General features: G+C 35.8%; 1 protein-coding gene and 1 pseudogene across 1 annotated transcript; one reads left to right on the top strand and one right to left on the bottom strand.

The window, feature by feature from the left end:
- The first annotated feature begins 4,066 nt into the window (after positions 1-4,066).
- On the top strand, positions 4,067-4,700 carry LOC148801218 (NDR1/HIN1-like protein 1 pseudogene; annotated as a pseudogene).
- A 1,342-nt stretch (positions 4,701-6,042) lies between these two features.
- On the bottom strand, positions 6,043-10,293 carry NOP10 (nucleolar RNA-binding Nop10p family protein). Its single transcript, XM_010264048.3, has 4 exons — positions 10,206-10,293; positions 9,985-10,055; positions 8,178-8,220; positions 6,043-6,330 (listed from the first exon to the last, which is right to left on the bottom strand). Exons 2-4 carry the CDS (start codon positions 10,036-10,038, stop codon positions 6,233-6,235), a joined length of 195 nt encoding a protein of 64 aa, XP_010262350.1. The 5' UTR covers positions 10,039-10,055; positions 10,206-10,293; the 3' UTR covers positions 6,043-6,232.
- Positions 10,294-24,372: the final 14,079 nt, after the last annotated feature.

A 24,372-nucleotide genomic window follows, 5' to 3' on the forward strand; every position in this document is an offset into this window, starting at 1 on the left:
TCTATTTATAGGATTTCAGATCTTTTTTGAGTCATGGCTAGAAGACCATAAATGGGAAAATTTAGGTTTAAAAAACTAAACAACATTTATTGTCACATGCAAGCGTTTCTTAACGGATTGCTAATGGAGGGGAAGTCTTTGTCTAATGACATCACTCAACAATGGAGGTCTTAGTCCAATTTGAAAAGCGTCAGTGTTTATGAGAAATATCGAGAGAGGTTTTAAGTCTTTTACCTAAAAGGTAATGTATTTTAGGGGGTTCAAATCTACTATCCACAATGCATTACCTATACTACCCACAAGATGCTACATTATTCTATAACATGTCCCCATCAATGACAAAATGCAACTATGAAAAATATTCCAAATGTGTAGCTATAGCATCTTGAGGATTGAAGATCCCAACACATTTTGGGGAAGGGAGAGTTTATACTTCATCTGTTATATGTGGTTCCTAATGACATATGTTTGTTTAAAATTATAATAAATTACCATGCATCATGTTTTTAATATCAAAATTTCTCACTTTCTCAATCTTTGATGTCATGATTTAGGGTAGAACACCGTACCTTTGAACACCACAATTCCAAATTCCAAGCAAGTTTCAAGACTCTAAACACCTTCTCCCCAAGTGTTATGGCAATAAATGACTAGATGTGTCAATTAGAACTAAGGTTTTAAAATGCTAAAGGTGTAGTTAAGGCATAATGGCCCAAAAAAGGTGAGACATAAGCTTAAGGCATTGCAAAGAATAAGCTTCAAATCTTAAGAAAAAAATAATTGAAGTTTATAAATTGATAAAATAACATACAATATACCAAATTAGAATGATAGATAGTACAAATATCCATAAAATAGATGTTTGTAAGCAATAAGTTTCAACATTTAAGCACTAAATAAAACAATAACTAATCAACTAACAATTATAAAACTTTACATTTCAATTTTTCAAAATACAAAGTTTTATAGTTATTCAAATGACCAATTTAGAAGAAGGGAAACAAATGAAGAATCATCCATATAATTGATATTGGATTTATGGTCATCCAATAGTTTAGAAGAAAGGAAATAGCTTAGTTGGTTTGATCTATGCAAAGAAAAATTAATAAAAAGAAAAAAGATCAATTAGGGAAAAAATGAGAACAATAACAAACTTGGGATGTTGGATTTAAAATAATTAAAAAAAAATCTTATTTGATTTATCTAAGAGAAACTAAGAACATGAATGGTCATTTATGCACTTAACTCTCCTAAAACACTAAGAGGAGAAACTAATAGAACTTGATTTGCCCAATTGATTTTTCACACACACACACATACATTTTATAATTCAAAATATAGGGAAGAAGCATTTCAATAATTAGGATCCAAATAAAAAGAATAAAATCACTAAGTAATCATTAATACTTCAGACTTAAGTCTCACAACAAATGTGAGGCTTAAATCTCGAGGCAAAATGTGTGTGTCCCACCTCAAGGCTTAAGCCTTTTAAAACAAAGATTCGAATCCATCCAAACCTATCTTAAAGCTCCAAGCTTGTGTCCTCTTCCACCAATATATTCAAGCTTTATAGATCCAAGATTGATGAAGACCTAGTTACAAAGGCATTCCATTCATGAGTAAGAGGGTACAGATAAAAGAGAAGTAACTTCTCTAAGTATTTTATGGAGCCTAAATTTATATGTACATATTTCAAGGTTGGAAAACTACCCGGTCCAATGTTATGAAACTGGATCTCTTGAAAGCAAAAGTCGTGTATACATCTTAAGAACATGATATTTAGTTGTACATTGGGAATATCTCCCCATGAATTCAACATACAGGTACAAGAGATATTCCCAATGCGCTACTAGATGCCATGCTCCCAAGATGTGTGCACAAGTTTTGCTTTCAAGAGATTTGGGCTCCAATGTTAACATTGTCTCTTACCAACAATTTTTGTCTTAGGATGGGTGTAATATTAGAAATTGTTAAGTGCGCATTAAGCCACTGAAGTATCTCACTTTGTTACCAAATCTGAAAAATGGATGAGTAATAACCACAAGCAAGAATTAAAATATTGATATGCCCAATACTCACAAGTGGGTATTGGAACTTATAAATATGAGTGATACTCCCACTTTTTTCTTGTTTTATTTTATAAAGATTATAAGGATAGGATCTATCATCCCAAAGCTTTAGAAGTTTCAAAAGATATATAAACTGGTGTACTACATCCGGGTGTATCATATTGATATTTTAATCATTTACTACAACCAAAGAACCAATAAAATACCAGCTATCAAATTCTAATTCGCTTTCCTTGCTACAAACAAGCAACAAATGCCAAGTTAGCCACCTTCCACTGGTTTATTCACCTATTCATCCTTCTTTTAGGAGTTTAAGCCAACAAGATGTTCTACATATGGCTTAAATGTGTTGAAGTAGGGGTGTTCATAATGTGAGTCAAACCGACCAAACCAGCTCGACCCAACCCAATTTGGTCAATTTTTCAAAATTACCAATTGGCTTCGGTTCTTGAAAGTAAATAAATCGATAGATCAAGTCGTTTTGGTTTTTAAGTGTAAAAACTGAAACTAATCAAACCAAACATGTAATGTAAAGTGTTTCCAACTTTTTATCCTTTGCTATTGCTCCTTAGTCCTTAGTCTTTTCCTATCTTAGCTAATTGCTTTAAGTAACAATAGTTAAATGGGGAATTGCTTGTCTTGGGTCTTGGGATTGCTATTTATTTTTTCTAATATTTCTTCACCCATCTTTTTTTACTTTGTTTTTCAAATTGAAAAACTTACATAGAAAAGGAAACATGGGATATAGGAAAAGCTAATTTTTATGTCATAGTTCGAGTCAATTTCAAAGTCTAATTGAAATAAGGCACACACTTTTATCTATTGCCTTTTTAGGATTGGCAAGATTAGAAAGAAAGATCCCTAAGTCTTAAACTTGCCAAATTTAGGAATTTTTTTTTGTCATGCATAGTTGCACGCACTAAGCCTCTTTTTTGGGTTTGAATCGCTTGGCAGATCTGAAATCTCTTAGATAGATTCCCCAAACTGATTGACTAAAACAACAAAGCAACCCACACTGACCCTTCATGCAAGTTTCAAAATATTGTTACATATTGGCCCGGTACGTACCATAATGGGGCCTTCCCGATACGCCCCTACAAGGGGTGTAGCCGGGACTTAAACCGACCCCTTTTTTTGTGTTTTATAAATTACAAAGGCCCCCCTGTACTATGGGGTCTGTAACAAAGACCCCCTGTACTTTGTTTTGCGACAAAGACCCCTTGTACTATGACCATGAGACAAAGACCACCCTTGACCGTTAAGTCAGATGGCAAAATGCGTTAAATTACCAAAATACCCCACTAAGCTTTTTCTTTTTTTTTTGCCGTTTTTCTCTTAAAACCTATTTAACCTATTGTTTTCCCTTTCTTCTCTTCTTTTCCCCTCCCTCACCGTCCTCTCTCATTCTTTCTCTCTCCCAACTCTCCGAAATGAAAGGACGGAAGAAACCCATTTCTCATCTTCCCTTTCTTCTCTTCTCCGTCTTCAATCCCGTCTCTATAGTCGTCGCCGACAATGCCACAATCATGGGAAATTGCAATGCTTGATAGCCCAACAACAGATGTCTACCATATCACCGAGAAGATCACCCAACTTCAAGCTCTTAGAAAGCTTAGCCTGCACGACAACGTTATCACAGGGGCGAGAGGGACTGTATCTAGGATCTGCTCCATTGCCTGGATTTCAGGGATCTTATCCCTGAGCTGAATTTCAATTCCCAACTTCAAGGTTGTTTGGCTATAGTATGGGGAGAGGGGTAGAGAGTTGGTATGGTTGCTTCACCGTTAGGATTGTACCAACATGCAAATACTACGACGTCATGAGGAGAGAGGCGGAGAGTTGAAAATACTACGGATTTTTGTGAAACAAATGTCTCTTTCTTTTGTTCCCTCTATAAATCTGACAGCGCGAGATACGGATTTCTGTAACTAGCTCACTGCCTCCGATTGACTTAGGGCAATTTTCCTGCAATCTGAGATAGAAACCGATGAGCGAAGATGTCGTTGAAGCAGGACTGTGGTCACCACCACCATCACAAGTGGAAGAAGCTATATTCCCGATGAGTATTCATCGTGATTTTCGTATTCGTCATTGTAATTCTATTCACCATCTTCCTTGTATGGGCGATCCTCCAACCCTCCAAGCACCAGTTCACACCGCAAGACGCTACGGTGTGCCAGTTTAACATCTCCGATGGGAACTCCTCACCTCAAACTTCCAGGTCATAGTCTCGTCGAGGAATCCCAACGACAAGATCGGGATCTACTACGACAGGCTTGATGTGTACGCGTACATTAATCAGTAGATCACCCTCCCAACTAGATTTCCGCCCACCTACCAGGGTCACAAAGACGTCAACGTCTGGCCTTCGTTCATCTACAGCATGTTTGTGTCGATTGCTCCTTACCTCACTGCCTCGTTTTCTCAAGAGCATAATTCCGGGGCCATCTTGATCAAAATCAAGATTAATGGAAAGCTCGAGTGGAAGGTGGGTACTTTTGGATCTCCAGAGGCTATCATTTCTACGTCAACTGTCCGACTTATATCACCTTTGGCAGTCGAAACACAGGGATTCCCGTTGGAACGGCCTTCAAGTACCAACTGGTACAATCCTATGGCGTCGATGTCTAAACTCTCAACTCTGAAGTCTGAAGTAAGCAATCGCCGTTAATAACTTAGTATTTTCAACTTTCCACCTCTCTTCTCATGACACCGTAATATTTGCCTGCTAGTACAATCCTGGCGGTGAAGTCGGCTCAGTATCGAATCGCCGTTTGGCTGTAGTATTTGCCTACTTGTACCAGCAGCCAATCACCGTTTGGATGTGGTCGGGATTAAATGGGTTCAATCCCAATACTGTAGTATTTTCAATTCCTATCTTCAAGGGTAGTATGGGGATTAAAAAAAATTGTAACAGCCTTTTTGGACGAAAAACTAACGGAAAGGGGTCTTTGTCTCACAATCATAGTACAAAAGGGGTCTTTGTCGCAAAACAAAGTATAGGGGGGGTCTTTGTAATTTACTCTTTATTTTTTTTCACCGATATAGGCCGATATGCCCTACCAACATATCAACCTATATCGATATTTAGAACCTTGTCTTCATGTTTGTGTCGGTTTGCCTTCATATTTGGTTTTGGTCTGCTGAATAAACAACCCGACCAGGTCGGATCGGTTGAACAAAATCCTTAAAGCCGACCCAACCAAACCCGTGAACACCACTACGCTGACCTGGTATGGGTAGAGTATCATTTTTTAATATGGGTAAAGTATCCCAACAATGCATTATCAGAATTTTTTTTCACTAATCCACATACAGCATTCATATTCTCTATGGCTGAGACTGATAAATTGGGACGTTACTTGCATCAATAGCAAACCTTTAGATAAGCCATTCAAAGAGGCTAAAGGCTGAAGCAGACAACCTTTCAAATGACCGACTGATTGCCCGTTTGGGCTCTCTCGATTTTTCACCAAAACATGGCTTATAGGCTCTGTGTAGCCCCGCCTCAGAGAGCTGGAAGCTGCTATGCTCACCCTTCCCAAACGGGCACATAACTTTTAAACAGCTGTTTGTGAATGCTACTCTACCGTTGGCCAATGGCTTTCAGCCTTAACGAGTTTTGAGGAATAGAAAGAAATGAAAGGTAATTTTTGGTGAGAATCACAGATTGGTTCCTCTTACGCAACCTTTTTTTGTAATCACATCTATTTCTTTGGCCAACACTCAGCTGATATTGAGCAGCTCAACTTAATTTTAGGCCCTCCCAGATAACGCCCAACTTGTAACCTGAAGTACGTAACGAGTTGTCAGCTGGTAGGAACTCTCCATAAAGCCATTATAGCTACCAAATCAATTTATATACACCAGACTCACAGAGCTATCAAAGATATGTTGCACTGAAAAAAATGTAGTATCCTCAAACTCCTCCAGATGGCACTTCTTGAAAGTCAACAACAAGTTATCTCATAGATGCAGTTAATTTCAGTCATTACTCATTAAATACTTCATTTACCATTCATTTTACGCTAAAAGAGAGTTTTTTCAAGCTGGAAGGTTGTCAAAAGACCAAAAACTTAAATTTCAGCCATATAGAAAAGAAAGTTCCAAAACCACACGAACTACCAAGAGAGATTGTAAACCAGTTGGAAGCATAAAATTTATTAATACTTCAGAGGTGGCTTTTGTGTTGGCAACAATCCAAAGCGCTTCTTCAGAAGAACTCTTTGCCTTGAGTACTTGTCATCAGGGGAGAAGCGAGCTGCAGTTAGAAAGTTAGGAAGCAAATGGTAAATAGAAAGGAAACTGTAAAGACATATTTGATCATTCATTTCAAATTGATAAAGAATTAATGAAGGACTGTATAAAAGGAACAAGATGGTATTGCCAATTTTGAACTTCTCAAACCCAATGTATGTTTCATGGTTGCTGACTTGCTTCAGAACACTTCTTAAAATAGATAATTCAGTTATCCTTATCCACTTGGTGATTTTATGTATTTACCAAGGATTGCACTAGCTTATAGTTCTTAAAACTAATTAGCCATCTAATGACACATTCACGCTCTTTTTTTTATAATTGACACATTCATGCTCTTGCATATCATGGAATGGCATCCTTCTTCCTGATTTTTGCAGTGGAAAAAGAAAGGACAAGGGAAAAAAGGTTGATGACTACAAGGCCCTGTTCATTTTCTATCCAGCCATACTTGGGTAAGTTAACACTCCCAGATGAGTTATACAATGACCCTTTTACCCATAAAAAGTCATGATTAGAATGGGCAAATTTATCCCATTACGTTTTGTCAATTTTCCCACCAGGTAGGAAAATTACTTTGCCCACCCAGGGAAAAGTACTTTACGGCAGGGCCCACAACTTACCAAAAAGTGGACACAATAAACTTGGTCAACAGGAACCACTTTGCCACTGAACAACTCCACCCAGGATTTTCCCAAAGATAAAAAGAACATGCCCTAAAAAATGGCAACTAAAAACTTAGGGAAGTCAGGAGATACCATTAAATGATTGAGAAGTTGAAAAGATCTCAATGTCAAATCCATGGTGGCTAAACAACAGTTACCAGAGGAGCATCTCTTATCCTCAGGCCTTTTAGTAGTCTCATCACAAAAGAATTCACCCTAAATCAAAGAACTAAGTGAAGCAGTAAATGTTCCCAACCCTCAGATAACCATAAAAAGTTACCTTCATAGAATCCTTTGTTTTTTTCTTCAAATCAAAGTATCAAACCACCCTGTTGCAGCACATCTGACAGGAATAGAACATGCCATGAGGAATATAATCTTTTCCACTCAGGGTTTTTGGTAGTCTCATCCCAACAGAATTCACTCTAAATCAAAGGAGTGGGTGTTCCAAACCTCTCATTAACCACAAAGGTTACCTTTGAAGAAATTTTCACAAATTTTCTTCAAATTCAAACCCACTCCACTGTTAGCAGCACATTTGACAGGAATAGAACAAGCCATTTTCTGGAACACATCCTTCATTACCTCATATGTATATTGTATGCTTATTTCATCATTCCCAGTATATTTTTTTTTGAATAAATAGCAAGTATGAAGCCCTGCCATGTTTGATCTTGCTTTATTTTACTTTAACACACACATACGCGTGCACACAAGCAGAGAGACAGAGAAAGAGAGAGAGAGAGAGAGAGAGAGCAAAAAATGAAAACACCAGAAAAGGATAACTTGTTGATGGATGAAAGAGGGCAATCATATCATATTTGACTAATTAAACCTTGACAACAATGTGGTAACATAAAGCAGAAGACCATACTATAGATCTCAGTATTATTATAAAGCAATGAGGATGCTTGCAATATCAGTGGATTTACAAGGATACGCCTTACAATAACAAAAGCAGAAAAGCCCAGGAATTTTCTAACTTTTGTATAATGGCATTGGCCAAAATATCAGTGGATCAACATGCACTGAGGCATGTTTAGTGGGAAGGCATTGGCCAAAATAAGTTACAATATCAATTTCAGAATTACAACCACTGAGGCATGAACATACAGATACATTTTGGTCCAAAATCAAAAGAACATTGTATGCACAAATCCCTAACAAAGATATCCAGAGATATTACCTGGATGAGCAGATTGTGTGGCCAGTCCAAGTGGTGATTCTTTCTGTGATCAGAACAGCAATTGAAGATCAATACGGAGAATTGCCATAAGATAATTTACAATTAGAACTTAGAAGGAAGAGTGAGAAACCAATACTGTCATTAATCTTTTTGGCAGATGGTGAATTGGTGATATGGTAATGGAGGGTAGTGATACATTACATTTTTTCTTTTTCTTTTTTTGTTTCTCTTCTTTTTCTCTATAACTAAGTTTAACTATGAGCCCTTCAAGGTTTTGTCTGTGAACTCTTTATCACAATTGTGGTGGTGGAAGTGGAACTATCAAGGTCACTCTTCCAAGTTCCAGCAGCATCACTAGGTATCTCAAAAAAAGCATAGTCTTCAGAGGATTTCTCTTCACTTGGACATTACTAGTTAATTTCTTTTAGACATTACTAGTTCATTGTGTATCTCCTTTCTACCCCTTTCTCATAGTACACTTTACACATCACCCTTAACAAAAAAAAAAAAAATCTTAACCACCAAGACAGTAAAAAAACTCAACCCGGGTTATTTAGGAAATAAGAATAGAGTCTTACTTCACACTTATTGATACAGATAAGAGAACATAACACTTTAACAGATGCCAGTTAGACAATGAAGAGATTTTTTTTATTTTTCTATTTTACTTCGGAGGGGGTAAATATGTGCCTAAGTTTTGGAAGATATAAATAGTTGCATTAAAATTCTATCTTGTCTAATCAAAACAAATGTTTCACTATGTTGCAGATTTCCTAATGGAAGGAGGTGGCAACTTCTGACAAGCACACATCTCTTAGTCTAGTTGACAGAAATCATAATGCCAACTTCAACAGTCTTGAATAATGTGACAATAACATTAGGAGAAATCTTATCCTCCTTGAGGGACCTTCTTTTAGTTAAACTAAATACTTGCCACTTTCCAGGTCTAAGCAAGACATCAAACAGGTTAATTTCTATTTAACAGAACATGTACCTCTATCTTCATAACAGGACTTCACAAACACTTTATAGGGAACTGACAAAACCCAGTAGTGCCGGTGCATATAACTAGCAGGATTCCCAGGCGGTTGTGTAGCTAATTATAAATACAAAAATTATGTAGGATATATCACACCATATACACCTATTATAGTATCAAGTTTATATACACAACCACTAGCTGCCACCACATATAAACAAACCATAATGTTGGCTTATACCCAGAACATAACAGACCCAAACGCAACCTCTTAAACAGTTGCTACATATAATTCACCTTAACCAAAACAACTACACAAATAATTCAAAATCAACCCAAGGCCCAAACACAAAACATACTGTAACCAACTAAAACAGTAAACATCAACAATCTCAAACACCAGGCTCAATTTGGAAAGAGTATAAATACAAATATGTACAGTACAAATAGATACAAAATACCAGGTTTTGCACTATATATATTTGTATTTGTACTCCTTCCAAACTGAGCCTTAGTAAAAATTCTCTCAGTAGTCAGTACTAAAAACTCTGGTAATGCAATTTAATTTTTCCAACTTGACAAAGCACATTCTAAATTGTAGTTTACCAGGTTTAAATTGGCTTGAGGAGTGTATTAATTTAACAAAACTACCAAAAAATAGGAAAAAAAACTAAAAACGTTAATTTAGAAAAAGTTTCAGAATACCCATTTAATCTTAAGCATAAAAGAACCATAGACATTCATAGATTCAATATGCAGCCTGATTGGTTAGTCCAATACTCTAACGAGTAAGTAGCACTATAAAGAACAGTATTAAATGATATGTACCTTGGTTGTGTAAACTTTATCTCCATTTTCGTTTATGTAGAACTGGAGATACATGGTCGCAGATCGTCTACCTGTTGAGATTCGAAACTAAGTTTAACAAATCTAGGAACAACCAAAAGGGGGCGGACGAAGACAAGGTTTCAAGTTATTCTAATATAAAAACAGGAAGAGGAAGAAGTTTGCGCTTAGAAAGAAGAAGAGCATAGTTTTAGATCGTATACCTGCTTCTTCCCGTTCTTCAGCCCTAAACCAAAAACCCTACACGAAGTCACGAGTTTAAACCCTTTCCTCGTTTCCCTCTTAATAATACACCCCACAGGTCTATATTTTTTTCCTTTTTTACCCTCTCACTTTACGTGTTTTCCCGGAACCGTTTTCTATTCGTTTTTATATGCAGGGTCCGTTTGGTTCGCAGTCCGAATCGGAATCGAAATCCTCCGGAATGGGAATCGGAATTGTTCATTCCTATAATCTGTTTGGTTCATATAGGAATGGGAATGAGAATTAAAATCAGCAGGAATGGGATTTTATTCCCATGAGAGGGAAGGGAATGGCCATTCCCTCAAATGGGGGAATATCATTCGAGCAGGAATAGAAATGGGATTCTAATTCTGCCCAACCAAACAGTTGGAATCGTAATAACCCATTCCAATTTCGATTCCAGACCCCTATTCCTGTGAACCAAACGGGGCCTCAGATTAGAATTTACTTTATGCATCTTATTCAGATTAGAATTTACTTAACCATCCGATTTATATCGGATTTCGTTGTTAAAAAAAAAAAAAAGAAGTTTCGATTGTGATATTGAAAAAAACTTGCGGGTCACAGGGTGCTTTGATTCGTCAAAGCCAAGGTTTTAAAAACCGACCCAGAAACGGAATCGTTCTAGCTACCAGTTTCTAGGTCAACAGTTTGACCGTCCAGGTTGAACGGTTCAGACGATTTGCATTAACGCAAATAGTAATATACTTATATATGAGAAAGGAGAATTGGAGAAGAAGAAATTGTTGTCGGCTGAGAAAGAATAAAAGAAGAAAAGAAAGAAAGGAAGTAGAAAGGAAAAAAAGGAAAAGGAGACAAAGGAAAGGAAGAAAAGAAAGAGGGAAAGAGGGAAGAAGAAGGAAGAGGAGGAGAATGATTTGATGCTCACCGGCGATGGCGGTAACGACGCAGATGACAGATCTGAGATCTAAGATATGAATTCTCATATCTCAAATATGAGATCGATTTTTCATTTTTTCTCAAATCTCAGCGATTTCTCTACAACTTCTTCTTCTTCTTCTTCTTCTTCTTCTTCTTCTTCTTATTCTTCTTCTTATTCTTCTTCTCTCTCTCTCTCTCTCTCTCTCTCTTTCTCTTTCTCTTTCTCTTTCTCTCTTTGTATCAGATATCATATCTGAGTTCGTGTCTCAGACTCTCAGTTTCTCCCCTCTCTGCAATTTCTTAAGCTGGAAACTGTTATACGGGTCAAATGAGTCGACGGTTCGACCACTTGGGTCATCGGTTTTCTGACGAAGTCAATAGTTTTTTACCCAAGAACGAGTCAGGGGTGAAACGGAACAGGTTGCTTGGACGGTTTTTGGGCCAAACGGTCCAATCGTCTGGGTCAACGACGATTCAAAAACATTAGTCGAAGCTCTTCATATATCATCTATTTTCAGTATGATAGATTTTTCCAAAAAAATATTTATTTCAGATTTCGGTTGTAGGTGGATATTGAATAATGATGAGGGATAATTTGGCCCTCCAATTACATTGCATCACATGGCAAGTTCAAACCGCTTTATGACACTTTGGCATCATATGTGGCCGGACCTTGTTTGATTAGATTGACTTAAGCCACCCTCTACAAATCGAACATCAACCAATGGGAGACCTGCAAATTGCTTGACAATAAACCAAAGTACGTTACCTCGAAGGCATGAGTCGGTGACTCCAGCAATCGACTTGTCTCCCCCAACCCAAGCAATTGATGACCTGCATGACTAGTCAACCTCTAGGGTACCAACCTATGTGACTTGTCCAACCTCACCCATTCACCTCACCTATCGGTTCCGAAATACACGGCAACATGTTGTCCACCTAGCAATGATGAGCCCGGTTCCATCTGCTTCTAAAGGAATTGGATGAGGGTATTGCAACGCCAGTATGACATGCCCCGAAAATGGGCTGATAAAGCTTATCGTTCCTAGATATCTTGGGCCCCGATGCCTATATAAAGGGACCTCCACACCTTAATAAGGTGCATGTGAAATCATGTATTCTCTCTCTCTTTCTCTATGTTTTTACATCCTCTCAACTCAATTAACTTAAGTATTGGAGTATCCAGCCCGAATTCAAAGCCCTGAGTACTCTAATTTTCACTGTCTCACAGATTCGGTCTCTAACAAGAAACCGAAGCGAGTGAGGTCGAGCACCAACAAATAGTATTGATAAATCATACTAAAAATCATCAAAATATTATATAGTATTAACAAAATGAACCAAAATGACTGATAGTGTATATCATGAATAAAATATATTGAAAAAAGTATGAAATATGAACCAACTTATGGTTACAATTAACGTGAATGGAGCATTCTTCGTTGAGACTACCAAGTAGCATTTTAGGGGTGCAATTCGGGTTGGCCCAAGGTGGCATTTTAGGGTTTGAGTTGCGATCAGGATTAGAATATGAGCCGTCTATTCCCAACGCCTGTTTGGTTTAGACAAGAATGGGAGTTGCATTCCAATATTTGTTGTTTGCTTAATTTGGAGTTAGAATCAAAATCAATTAAAAAGTTCTAATTATGTATTAATTTATTTAATATTTTATTATTATTGTTTTATTATTTTGTTATATATATAATTATTTATTAGTAATTTATTATTTAATAATTAATATCTTAGTATTTTATTATTAAATTATTAATATTTTATGAAAATACAATTATTATTTTATTAGCATTTCATTATGAATATTTTATTACAAGTTTATTAATAGTTTATTAGTATTGTTTTATTAGCTAGTATTTTGTTATTATTATTTAATTAGTATTTAATAATTAATATCTTGGTATTTATTAATAATTTATGAATAATTTATTAATATATTATTATTCTATTATTACTTTACCAATATTTTATTACTAGTTTATTAATAATGTATTATTTTAATATTTTTATACTAATTTAATATTATATAATAATTAATATTTTATCATTACTTTAATTATATTATATGAATACTTATTTATTTATTTAATAATAATAATAATAATTATTATTATTATTATTATTATTACTACTACTACTATTAGCGAGGGGGACCAAGGGCAAATGAAAAGGGAAAGGCAAGAGTAATATGGTTTTTCTAATATATATCTCTCTCTCAACTATTTTTTAGAATTTCCAAACATTCATTTGACTGATCTTCATAACAAAACAACAAATGAAAGAAAAAGTTTGTTTTATCTTGTAAATTTTGAAGCTCACATCGTATAAAAATTCTAATGAAAATTAAAAATTAAATTGATGCCAAAAATGATACCTATATAATCTAATGTTTTTGGAGAGCAAAACCATGTTGATAAACATATTACCTAATTATTTTATGGACCTATCGAGCCACCATGGCTGTATCCTATTACAGCTTTTTACAAGACTAGGGAACATTTTCCTTGAAAAACTTCTAAATCCCATTAAATTCTTACTTCCCCTCCCATCCCTCCCAACGCCTTCTCCTTCTCCCTTCCTCCAACAATACACTTGGTAAAATATCTTCCCGTGCATATCATATGTTAAGTTAATTAATTTCACTTAGGCTCCCCATTTAGAAAGAGCATAAATACAAATATGCCTAGTGCAAAATTTTATATATGAATTTCTAAACCTTGTATTTATATTGTACATATTTGTATTTGCACACTCCTCAAATTGAACATTTTTTTAAAAGACTTTATTAATTACTTTTATGTAGACTTGTTCATTGGTCGGATAGGCCAATGGGTTGGCACAACCAGGCCCACTCTTGATTGGGCTTAAACAAAATTTCAGGCTTTCTCAAATTAACTCAATTGAGCTCAGCTCAATAACATTACATATATAGTAAAAATATATAATATATTTATTAAATTATTATTAAATATTGATTTATAGTTTAGGAAATAGGAAATAGTTTATTTGTTTATTATATTGTTATTAAATTAATATAATATTATTTTATTAAATTACACCTAGGTAAGATTTTTCATGTTTTGACCGGGTTTTGGACTTCATATAAGGGTTGGGCTTGGGCTTGGGTTTATTGGACATTTTCTATTAATAAAGAGGCTAAACCCAGCCTGTGAAGAAGTATACTTTAAAGATTTATTAACATTAAATATTGATTTATAGTTTAGGAAATAGAAATTGATTTATTGGTTTATTATTATATTATTATTAAATTAATATAGCTTATTAAATTACACCATAGGTTAGATTTTTTATGTTCAAACTGGCTTCAGACTTCATATAAGGGTTGGGTTTAGGCTTTTGGACATTTTCTATTAATAAAGAGGCTAAACCTAGCATGTGAACAGGTATACTTTAATTGTGAAATTACCATTTGAATTTTTGAGTAATTAATGTAATTTAAGTATGTGATTAAATTAATAATTTTGTTAATTTGCCATGTTTGATCGATTAGGTTAAATTAAATAAACTTATCTAATTAAATTATACTAAATTAATATGCTTAATGTTAGTATTATTGTTGTAATAAAGATGAGAGAGTGATTTGAGAGAGAGCGTAAAAAGCTGACTTAATAAAGGTAAAAAATTTTGGCTATTCTTGGCTTTTAAATGTAGCGTTCAAATGTTAGTGGTGTTGTTGTAATAAAGAGGAGAGAGACTAATTTGAGAGAGAGAGAGACCGAGAGAGTAACAAGATGAGTTGCCTTGATTTAGGTCATGTTTGGGAGTTTTATGTTAAAAATAAGTGTTTATTAAATAAGTACTTAAAAATAAGTGTTTATTCGAATAAGCACTTATTTGCATTTGGCACCTAACTTTTTCTCCAATAAGCACTTAAATAATCAATTGTAACTTTTTTGTCTTTCATTTTTTTTTTCAAAATTTCAAAACATCCAATCCAAAGTGAATGAATAAAAGTACTTTGATAGAAGTGCTTTTATAAAAGTGCTTTTATGAAAGTACTTTGATAGAAGCACTTCATAAAATACTTTTATAAAAGTGCTTTTATAAAAGTACTTTCGTAAAAGTACTTCATAAAAGCACTTTCAAAAAAGTACTTTTACAAAAGTGCTTTCGTAAAAGTGTTTTCATAAAAGTACTTTCATATAAATGTTTTCGTAAAAGTAATTTTCATAAAATTACTTTTATAAAAGTGTGTGTAAAATTGTTTTTGTAAAAGGGTTATAATTGGTATTCTAAAAATTCATTGGGGACAATTATGAGAGACAAAAATTGAATAAGTGCTTATGGTATAAGCATTTAAAAAAAGATGGAAATTTGGGCTTAAAAAATAAGGCCTTATTTTTAAAATTAGTACTTATTTCATGTTTGTTTCCCAAACTAATGGAGATCGAGGTACTGGCCAAATGGCTCAATCTAATATTCCCAAATATTCTCAAGATCCTTTGCAAGGAATCAGTGGTCCAATGACTAGGGCAAGGACAAAGAGGATTAAAGAGGTTTTACAATGCTTAATTATGGAAGTGCATGACAAAGAGGCTATTCTAGGAGATTCTAAGACTGTTCGAGCAGTTCCCAAGACTTCACCAAGGACAATCACTTATCTTTATGTGCAAGGCTTAGACCTTGAAGAACAAAACTTGGAATCCATGACATAAGACCAAGGCGCATGGACATGATAAGGAAAGGCCCAATCCGCATGCTAAGATGTATTGTCGGGCTTGTTTTTATCTTGATGGGCTTGTTTTTGTCTTGTTTTGTTTTACTTTGACTTTTCTATGTTTAGTTGTCATTAATTGTAGTCATTTAGAATGATTCCTATATCAAGGCAGATTTGTTTTCCTAAATTAAAAGGAATCCTCAGTAGTTAAGTGTTTCCTTATAGGATAATGATGCTTACATGCCTATATAAAGGCTACAACTATGTAAAACGAGATACACATATAAATATGGAGTGATCAACCTTTTGAGCAAGCTTACATGTTTACATGCCTATTTTGAGCAAGCTTATCTTTGCCTTCTTGTGTTCTTGGTAGAATACAATATCTTGACTTATCATGGGAGTGATCAACCTTTGTGGCATCTTCAAGATTGGATTCTTTAAGGACTTAGTTTCCTTAAGGTTATAATCTGATCAACTACAACTTGTTTTCTACCTTTTGGGTGTGCATAACAAATTGATTCAAAAGTTCCTAGAGCAGGTCGTCTAGTGGGTTCTTATCATTTGGTATTAGAGTCTTGGTTCTAGAAACATGTTACTTATCCTTTGTTTATCCTTGTTTTGTGTTTTTCTTTGATCTTTGCACATTTCTTGTGTTGTCCTTGCATAGTTTCTTTGAATTCTTCCATTTGGCTTCTTTGTGTTTTTTTTTTTTGAATAGAATCAATTCTGTTTTGTGTGTTTAGTTTGGCAAAAAAAAAAAAAAAGAAGGAAAGAAGGAAAAAAGAGAAACAAAAAAGAGAGAAAAGAATATCCAATTCAAAAAAAAATGAGGAGTTAGATTGTAGATATGATTTTTTAATCATTTTCCCAGCATAAATGGGATTTCTTGAATTACAAGATCATATTTCCTTTTTTTGGGTTTTACTAGTTGACTACTTCAAGAGCCAGTTGTATAATCCTTTTTGAGCTGAGATTTATTTTCCTTAAACAATGTCTTACTATATTAATTAGTACTAATCCTTATCAAATAAGGATTCTTGTGTCTACATTAATTTAATTCCGTGCTCCATATTTATTCTATTTGGGTTCAATTATGCAAGGCTGTTTTGTGAATTCTAGTGATTTCTTTTGCATGCCTTTTGCTTCATTTTGGAATTTTCTTATTTTTTGGCTCCTATAATTGGTTTTTATTTTCCTTCCTTATTTCTACTGTTTGCCTCAACTAAGTTTTTAAAGTTCTGATTTTGAGATTTAACACCATCTAACCGATTGCTCCTTGAGATTTGTTGATCTTGATTCTGTTAAGAACATAAAGGGGAAAAGGGGCAAAGAGAGGTGAGATCATCATCGAAAAAAGTCAAAAAGTGACAGCAATATGATTTGAGTGCAGACATGTGAGGGAGTGTGTGAGGAACAAAAGAAAAGGCAAAGAAAGGTGAAGAACAAATTTCTTTTATTTCCAGCAAGTTTTTGCAGGTTATAAACATGATAATTGAAGGAGAACCACTAGAGATTAACATGAAATTATTCATAAGGGTTGTTAATGAACAATTTAGAAAGTTGAATGCGAGGCTGGATGATTTGCAATCCCCATCTATTTCTAAGTCCACTACAAGACGTGTGTTTGAGGAAGAAGAGGAAGATGATTCGGATTTGTAGGAATCAAGTTCTAGACGAGGCAAGAAGGTTGTTTCTAAGAGAGATAGCAATTTGGGCAGCATAAAGGTGAAGATTTCGACATTTCAAGGAAATAATGAGCCTGAACTATACTTGGAGTGGGAAAGAAAGGTTGAGCACGTATTTGATTGCCATGATTACTCCGAGGATAAGAAAGTAAAACTAGCAGCCATGGAGTTCATAAATTATGCAAGCATATGGTGGGATCAATTGGTGATCAATAGGCGTTGGAAGAGATGAAATTGGTAATGCGCAAGAGATTTATACCTAGCCATTACTATAGAGATTTGCATAGAAAGTTGCAAGGGTTGGTTCAAGGTTCCATGAGTGTAGAGGACTATTACAAAGAGATGGAGATAGCCATGATTAGAGCAAACATAGAGGAGGACCGAGAAGCAACAATGGCTAGATTTATTGGCGGCTTGAACAAGGAGATTGCTGATGTGGTTGAGTTATAACACTATGTGGAGATAGATGAGCTGTTCAATAAAGCCATTAAAGTGGAGAAGCAAATCAAATCAAAAGGGTTCAGATCTAGTTCTTCATGGAAATCTAATTGGAAGGACAACAAAGCTGCCTCAAAAACAAAAGAGGAAGCAAAGCAAAAGGATTTGGTTGCTGCTCATAAAGGTAAAACCGAAACTAAAACTTCTTCTAAGTCACGTGATGTTAAGTGTTTTAGGTGCCAAGGATTCGGGCATATTGCTTCTCAATGCCCAAACAAAAGAGTTATGATTGTGTTGGAGAATGGGAAAATAGAAAGTGCTAGCTCAAGTGAGGATGAGATGCCGCCATTGGAGGATTGTTCTGATGTTGAAGTCGCAGAACCTGTTCATGGTGATTTGCTGGTTACAAGGAGAGCCCTAAGTATATAGCCTAAGGATGATGGTGATGAGGAGCAACATGAGCATATTTTTCACACAATATGTCATGTGAAGGATAAGGTATATACTATGATTATTGATAGTGGAAGTTGTACTAATGTTGCTAGTACGTTGTTGGTAGATAAGCTGAATTTGCATACCATAAAGCATCCTAAACCGTACAAATTGCAATGGCTGAATGAATGTGGAGAAGCGAGGGTAACCAATCAAGTTCTGGTTTCCTTTTCAATTAGCAATGAGGATGAGGTTCTATGTGATGTGGCACCAAAGCATGTTGGTCATATATTGCTTGGCCGATCATGGCAGTTTGATAGGAATTTTACACATGATGGGTATAAAAATCGATATTCTTTTGTAATGAATAACCGAATTATTGTACTAACCCCTCTCAAACCTTTGCAAGCTTATGAAGATCAGATTAGGATAACAAGAGAGTGCAAAATGAGAGAAGAACAAAAGCGTGAGCAAGAGGAAAATAAAAAGAAAGAAAGTGAACAAGCAAAAGCAAAGAGAGCAAGTGAGACTGAGAGGAAAGGTGCAAGTGGAAAGAGTAAGGCCGAGAGGAAAATTGGAGGGAAAAGTGTACAAAAAGGAGAGAAAAGCAAGGGAATGAGTGTATTTGCTGAAAAAAATGAGGTTAAGAGTGTCATGATTGCAAGGTAGCAACTACTTGTACTTATGTATAAGGATGTTTACTTTTCTACTAATGACCTTAACCCCTCTTTGCCTACTATTGTTGTGTCTTTATTTCAGGAGTTTGAGGACCTATTTCTCAAGGAGATTCTCCATGGATTACCTCCCTTAAGAGGTATTGAGCATCAAATAGATTTCATACCCAGTTCCGTCATGATTCGAGGACGAATACTTTCGAGGAAGGAGGGGAATAATGGAGATCGAGGTGCTGGCCAAATGGCTTAAGCTAATATTCTCAAGATCCTTTGCAAGGAATCGGTGGTCCAATGACTAGGGCAAGGACAAAGATGATGAAAGAGGCCTTACAAGGCTTAATCATGGAAGTGCATGACAAAGAGGCTGTTCTAGAAGATTCTAAGACTGTTCGAGCAGTTCCCAAAACTTCACCAAGGATAATCACTTATCTTTATGTGCAATAGTGATGTTCACGGGTCGGGTTGGGTCGGTTTCATGGGATTTTCCCAACCAACCCGACCTAGTCGGGTTACCAGTGGTGGGAACCGAAACCGACCTACTGATAGGCCAAATCGACCTAGTCGGTTTGAGTCGGGTTGGGTCGGTTTGGGTCGGTTTCGGTTTTGCTCTTGTACAAAGCCGAATAAACTCTGAATTAGTTGAGGACTTGAGTTGAGGGGAGCGGACCAACCAAGTTAAGTTAGAGAATAGAAGATTTTAAGAGAAGACAAAAGTGGAATTAGAAGACTAGTAGGAAACTAGGAATTCTAATTGTAATTGCCTAATGGACCTTCTAGTTCTAGTAGGAATTCTAATTGTAATTGCCTAATCTAGGTAAAAAACTAAAAAAGGACACGTAATTAATTGAATTCTAATTGTAATTGCCTAATTTAGGTAAAAAACTAAAAAATGACACCTAATTAATTGAATTCTAATTGTAATTGCCTAATGGGCCTTCTATTTTCTAGTAGAAGTCTAGAAGACTAGTAGGAATTAGGAAACTATTCAAACTAGGAAGTAGGAACTACCAAACTAGTAGAAGAAAGACTAGTTCGGTTCGGGTCGGTTTCGATTTTCTTATGTGAAAACCGAAACCGATCCGAGATATCGATTTTTGTATGTGCCCAACCCGAAACCGACCAATACGAATGAAAACCCAGCCGACTCGGGTTGGGTCGGTCCGGGTTGGTCGGGTTGGGCATTCTTTTGAACAACCCTAATGTGCAAGACGATGTGCAAGGCTTAGATCTTGAAGAACAAAGCTTGGAATCCATGACATAAGACCAAGGCGCATGGACATGATAAGGAAAGGCCCAATCCACGTGCTAAGATGTATTGATGAGCTTGTTTTGTTTTACTTTGACTTTTTTACGTTTACTTGTCATTAGTTGTAGTTTTTTAGAAGGATTCATATATCAAGGCAGATTTGTTTTCCTAAATTAAAAGGAATCCCCAGTATTTAGGTGTTTCTTTATAGGATAATGATATTTACATGCCTATATAAATGCTACAACTATGTAAAACGAGATACACATATGATCAATAATATTGAGGTATTTTGAGCAAGCTTTGCTCTGCCTTCTTGTGTTCTTGGTAGAATACAATATCTTGACTTATCAAGGGAGTGATCAACCTTTGTGGCGTCATCAAGATTGGATTCTTTAAGGACTTAGTTTCCTTAAGGTTCTAATCTGATCAACTACAACTTGATTCAAGAATTCTTAGAGCAGGTCGTTTAGTGGGTTCTTATCACAAACACTAATAAGTGCTTAATGGTGTGGTCTATGCCCAAATAAACACTTATTTTTAAGCACTCCTAAACATGGCCTTAGTAGATTATTAAAATGAGGTGAATTGGTAGAAAAAATAATAATAAAAAAAAAGATTGTAGTTAAACAACAAGTCATGTCCGCCAAAAGTAGAGGCATGAAAACTAATCTCCAGCCAAAAAGACTAGAACACCCTTGGATGAAATGATCAAAACACCCCTCCTGGAGCATGCGAATGGATGCCATCGTGTGGATACCATTTGCAAAAAAGGAGAAGGCCTCTCACCTTAAAGGCCTTTTGCTATACAATAGATATTTATTTTTATATTATTATTATTTAATTATTAGTGTATTTGATTTTTATTATTAATTTATGAATATTTTATTATTTTACTAATATTTTATTAATATTAGGATTTGGGTTTTCTTTGCCAAAAGTTTTTCTACTTTTCTGAGTAAACAAAATGGTTGACCAATTTCAATTATGAGCACATATTCCAAGGAACCAAATGGACCCTTATTCACGTCCAAACCTTTGTGATGGGTCCATTCAAATTCAGAGAAAAAGCCTAAGCCAAGTGCACTCAAGTTGCATCCTTATAGTTGGGTGCTCATTCGTTCTAAACGTTGTTCTACGTACATCCATGTAGTGCACCTATGGTTGGAACTTCTACTAAGAGATAAGTCTAAATTTCATTGAGAACTTAAGCAGTATATACATTCACACAGTGTAGCATAAGAACAGGAGCAATCCAAGGGTGTGGGCCCATTATACAGACTATACCAGTCCTATAAGTACAAACTGCATGAACCAAGGCATGAGCCACTATGTTCTCCCAAGGGGTGAACTTGAATTTGGCTAAAAAATGGAATAGAGGAGCCAAGTATCATAAAGGAGATTAAAAGTTGGAGAAACTAGGCTAGAAAGTTCCTAAATGCTCAATTTAGAGTTGGACTTGAGCATTACTACTACTTGGAGCTAACTACCTTTGACCGCTCCCAGACACGAAACCAATGCTTCCACTAATTCAGGTCCTGTTTGGTTCGTAGGAATAGGGGTATGGAATTGGAATCGAAATGAGCTATTCCGATAAAAACTATTTGGTTAGGCGAAATCAGAATCCCATTCCCATCCCTACTGAAATGGCATTCTCCCATTTGAGGGAGTGATCATTCCCTGCCCCTCGATCCTTTAGGAATGAAGTTTCGTTCCTGTTAATTCCAATTCCCATTCCTATTCTTGTCTAAACCAAACAGGCTATGGGAATAGACCATTCCTATCCCGGTTCTGATTGTAAACCAAACGGACCCTCAGTTGAATTGCAATGAATAGATAAACCCTTCGCTAACATGAGCTCCTTATCTTGATTTCTAATTATGCAAGCCATGCTATAACATCCAGAGGGGTGGTGAAGCTAGAATCCAAATTTACCTTTACCCACTCACTAGGTTGAGGAGACTAACCGAGACTAGGAGGGTTGTAAGTAGGTGATGATAAAGGGGGGTGTCAAGGAAAAGCTCCTAGAGCAGCACGACATGCTTCTCATTGTGATATGGACAAGAAGAGCCCTGGTGCCATAGAAGAGTTCCTCATTATGGGCCTTCCATAGCTACTAACAAAAGATAGCAAAAAGAGTGAAGTGCTTCTAGGGGTGATCCTTGAACAATGAAGGCCTGTTTAACCAATCTTCACATTAATCTACAAATTAAGGAGGGAACATTGACTTTAGATTATTAAAATTCCAAAGGAAAAATAATCCAAACTTCTCTAATCAAATGGCAATGAGCAAAGATATACATGAGATCCTCCTCCATATATAGACTCACACTAAGGGTAGAAAGAACAAGGCATGCAACCCTTTCCAAATAAGCTAAGATTACATGAAAGCACCCCTTTAGAGGCTCACCTTAAGAAATGATGAATATTTGAAGGACAGTTTAATCCACCAAATTGACCTTCATAGACCTTGTTTGCTTGAGTTTGATCAGCTATGATACATTATTGCTAGAAGGGCATATGTCTTCCTCTAACTTCAATTATTCAAGATTGTATGTTGATTCAATAGTAAAATCACCATTTTAAGAGGGCCTCCAAATGACTCTATCTTCCCTGTCCATCAAACTGGAATTGCATCAATTATTTCCATTTCTGTGGGGGGAAGAAAAGAATATGGAGGATCGAGAATTTCAAAGGGGTGGGCATGGTATTATAAGATCTGCCACCTTGCATAAACTATAACTCAATGGTTACAAGAGTGAATGTAGCCTCCCAAGAGCAAAGGCATAAGCATTAGACCAAATATGAGTACTCCACCCATTACTGACCTCCTAAAGGAACTGGGCATTCAAATCTCTATACTCCATACGCCAACAAATGCTCCCTCGCCCCTATAAGTTCCCTAATATCAAGCACACCTCCAAAAAGAATGATCCATGGAATGAACAGTCTTCATGATAATCACCTAATGAGAGTTTTCTTGTTAAAGGAGCCTCCACATCACCTTTTCTAGCAAGGCCTAGTTCATACAATGGAGGTCTATAAAGTCCGACCCATCGATGAATTTTGCATAGCATATGGTCCTCCAATTAATCAAGTGGCAACATTTCTCAACTTTTTACCTCCAAACAAAAGATGAGCATCCAACCGTTGATTCAATTATAGAGTGCTTTAGTAGTTTGTGTTGAAAAAATAAAAATCAAAAGGCAGAATGGAACTTATCACTTTCACTTTCCAAAACCAAATTGCGACAATGTTTCAGAACTGTTGTTGAGAAACTAAGAATTATAGCCAGTAGGAGGGATGAGTTGTGCCACTCTGTCACTCTCCGTAAAACCATATTTACCCCCTATGGTGTAGCTGTGTGAATGCAAATCGGTCACCAAGATAAAACAACATATAGGCTTCTAGTAGGCATGCACTTACTTACCAGACCTTCGCGAATCACCAAAGATAATGATCAAAGAAAACGAATAGAGAAGAGACTGTGTTGTGTGTGTTCTATGTCACTAGGTTGACCAACACTCTATTTATAGAGTGCTTTCAATCACCCAAACAGACAAAGAGAGGTGTCTCTCCAAAACAAAGCACCAGTTCAAAGAAACACAAATAGAAGAGAAAGAAAACATTTAAGATTAAAATTAAATTTGAGTTCAAACATTTAAATTGGTTACAATAAACAGTCAAACAAAAAAAGGATAGGATGTGGTGCGTATGTGCACCCGCATTTGTGTCCACGGTCCAACCCAACTCAGCCCAACTTAACGCAAGCATGTCTGAAAAGGGTGTATTAATAAACAAGAAATTAGAATTAGGTTACAGGAATCAAATGGTTTTAGTGTCCGACCATCTGGGTAATTGCTTTGTTCCTTTAAATGAAACATATAAAAAAATAATAAACTATAAAAAATAATAAATGGTTCCAAGTTATCAAGCTTGTAAATGGTATTCATCTATTGAAATTTAAATTTTGAATTCTATCTAATTAAAAGCTATTCGAATATCCTTGTTTATAGTTTGGTTGATTATGAATTTACCCAATGTTTAGAGAACTAGAAAGGGGAAATGTTCATGGGT

Source organism: Nelumbo nucifera, chromosome 3, assembly GCF_055504915.1.
Source record: "Nelumbo nucifera cultivar China Antique chromosome 3, China Antique-T2T, whole genome shotgun sequence".
Lineage (NCBI taxonomy): Eukaryota > Viridiplantae > Streptophyta > Magnoliopsida > Proteales > Nelumbonaceae > Nelumbo > Nelumbo nucifera.

Coding starts and splice junctions, on each gene's coding strand:
- NOP10 (XM_010264048.3), bottom strand. CDS start 10,038: ATGTATCTCCAGTTCTACATAAACGAAAATGGAGATAAAGTTTACACA. Junction 8,221..9,984: donor ATAAAGTTTACACAACCAAG/GTACATATCATT, acceptor TTCTGATCACAG/AAAGAATCACCACTTGGACT. Junction 6,331..8,177: donor CACACAATCTGCTCATCCAG/GTAATATCTCTG, acceptor TTCTAACTGCAG/CTCGCTTCTCCCCTGATGAC.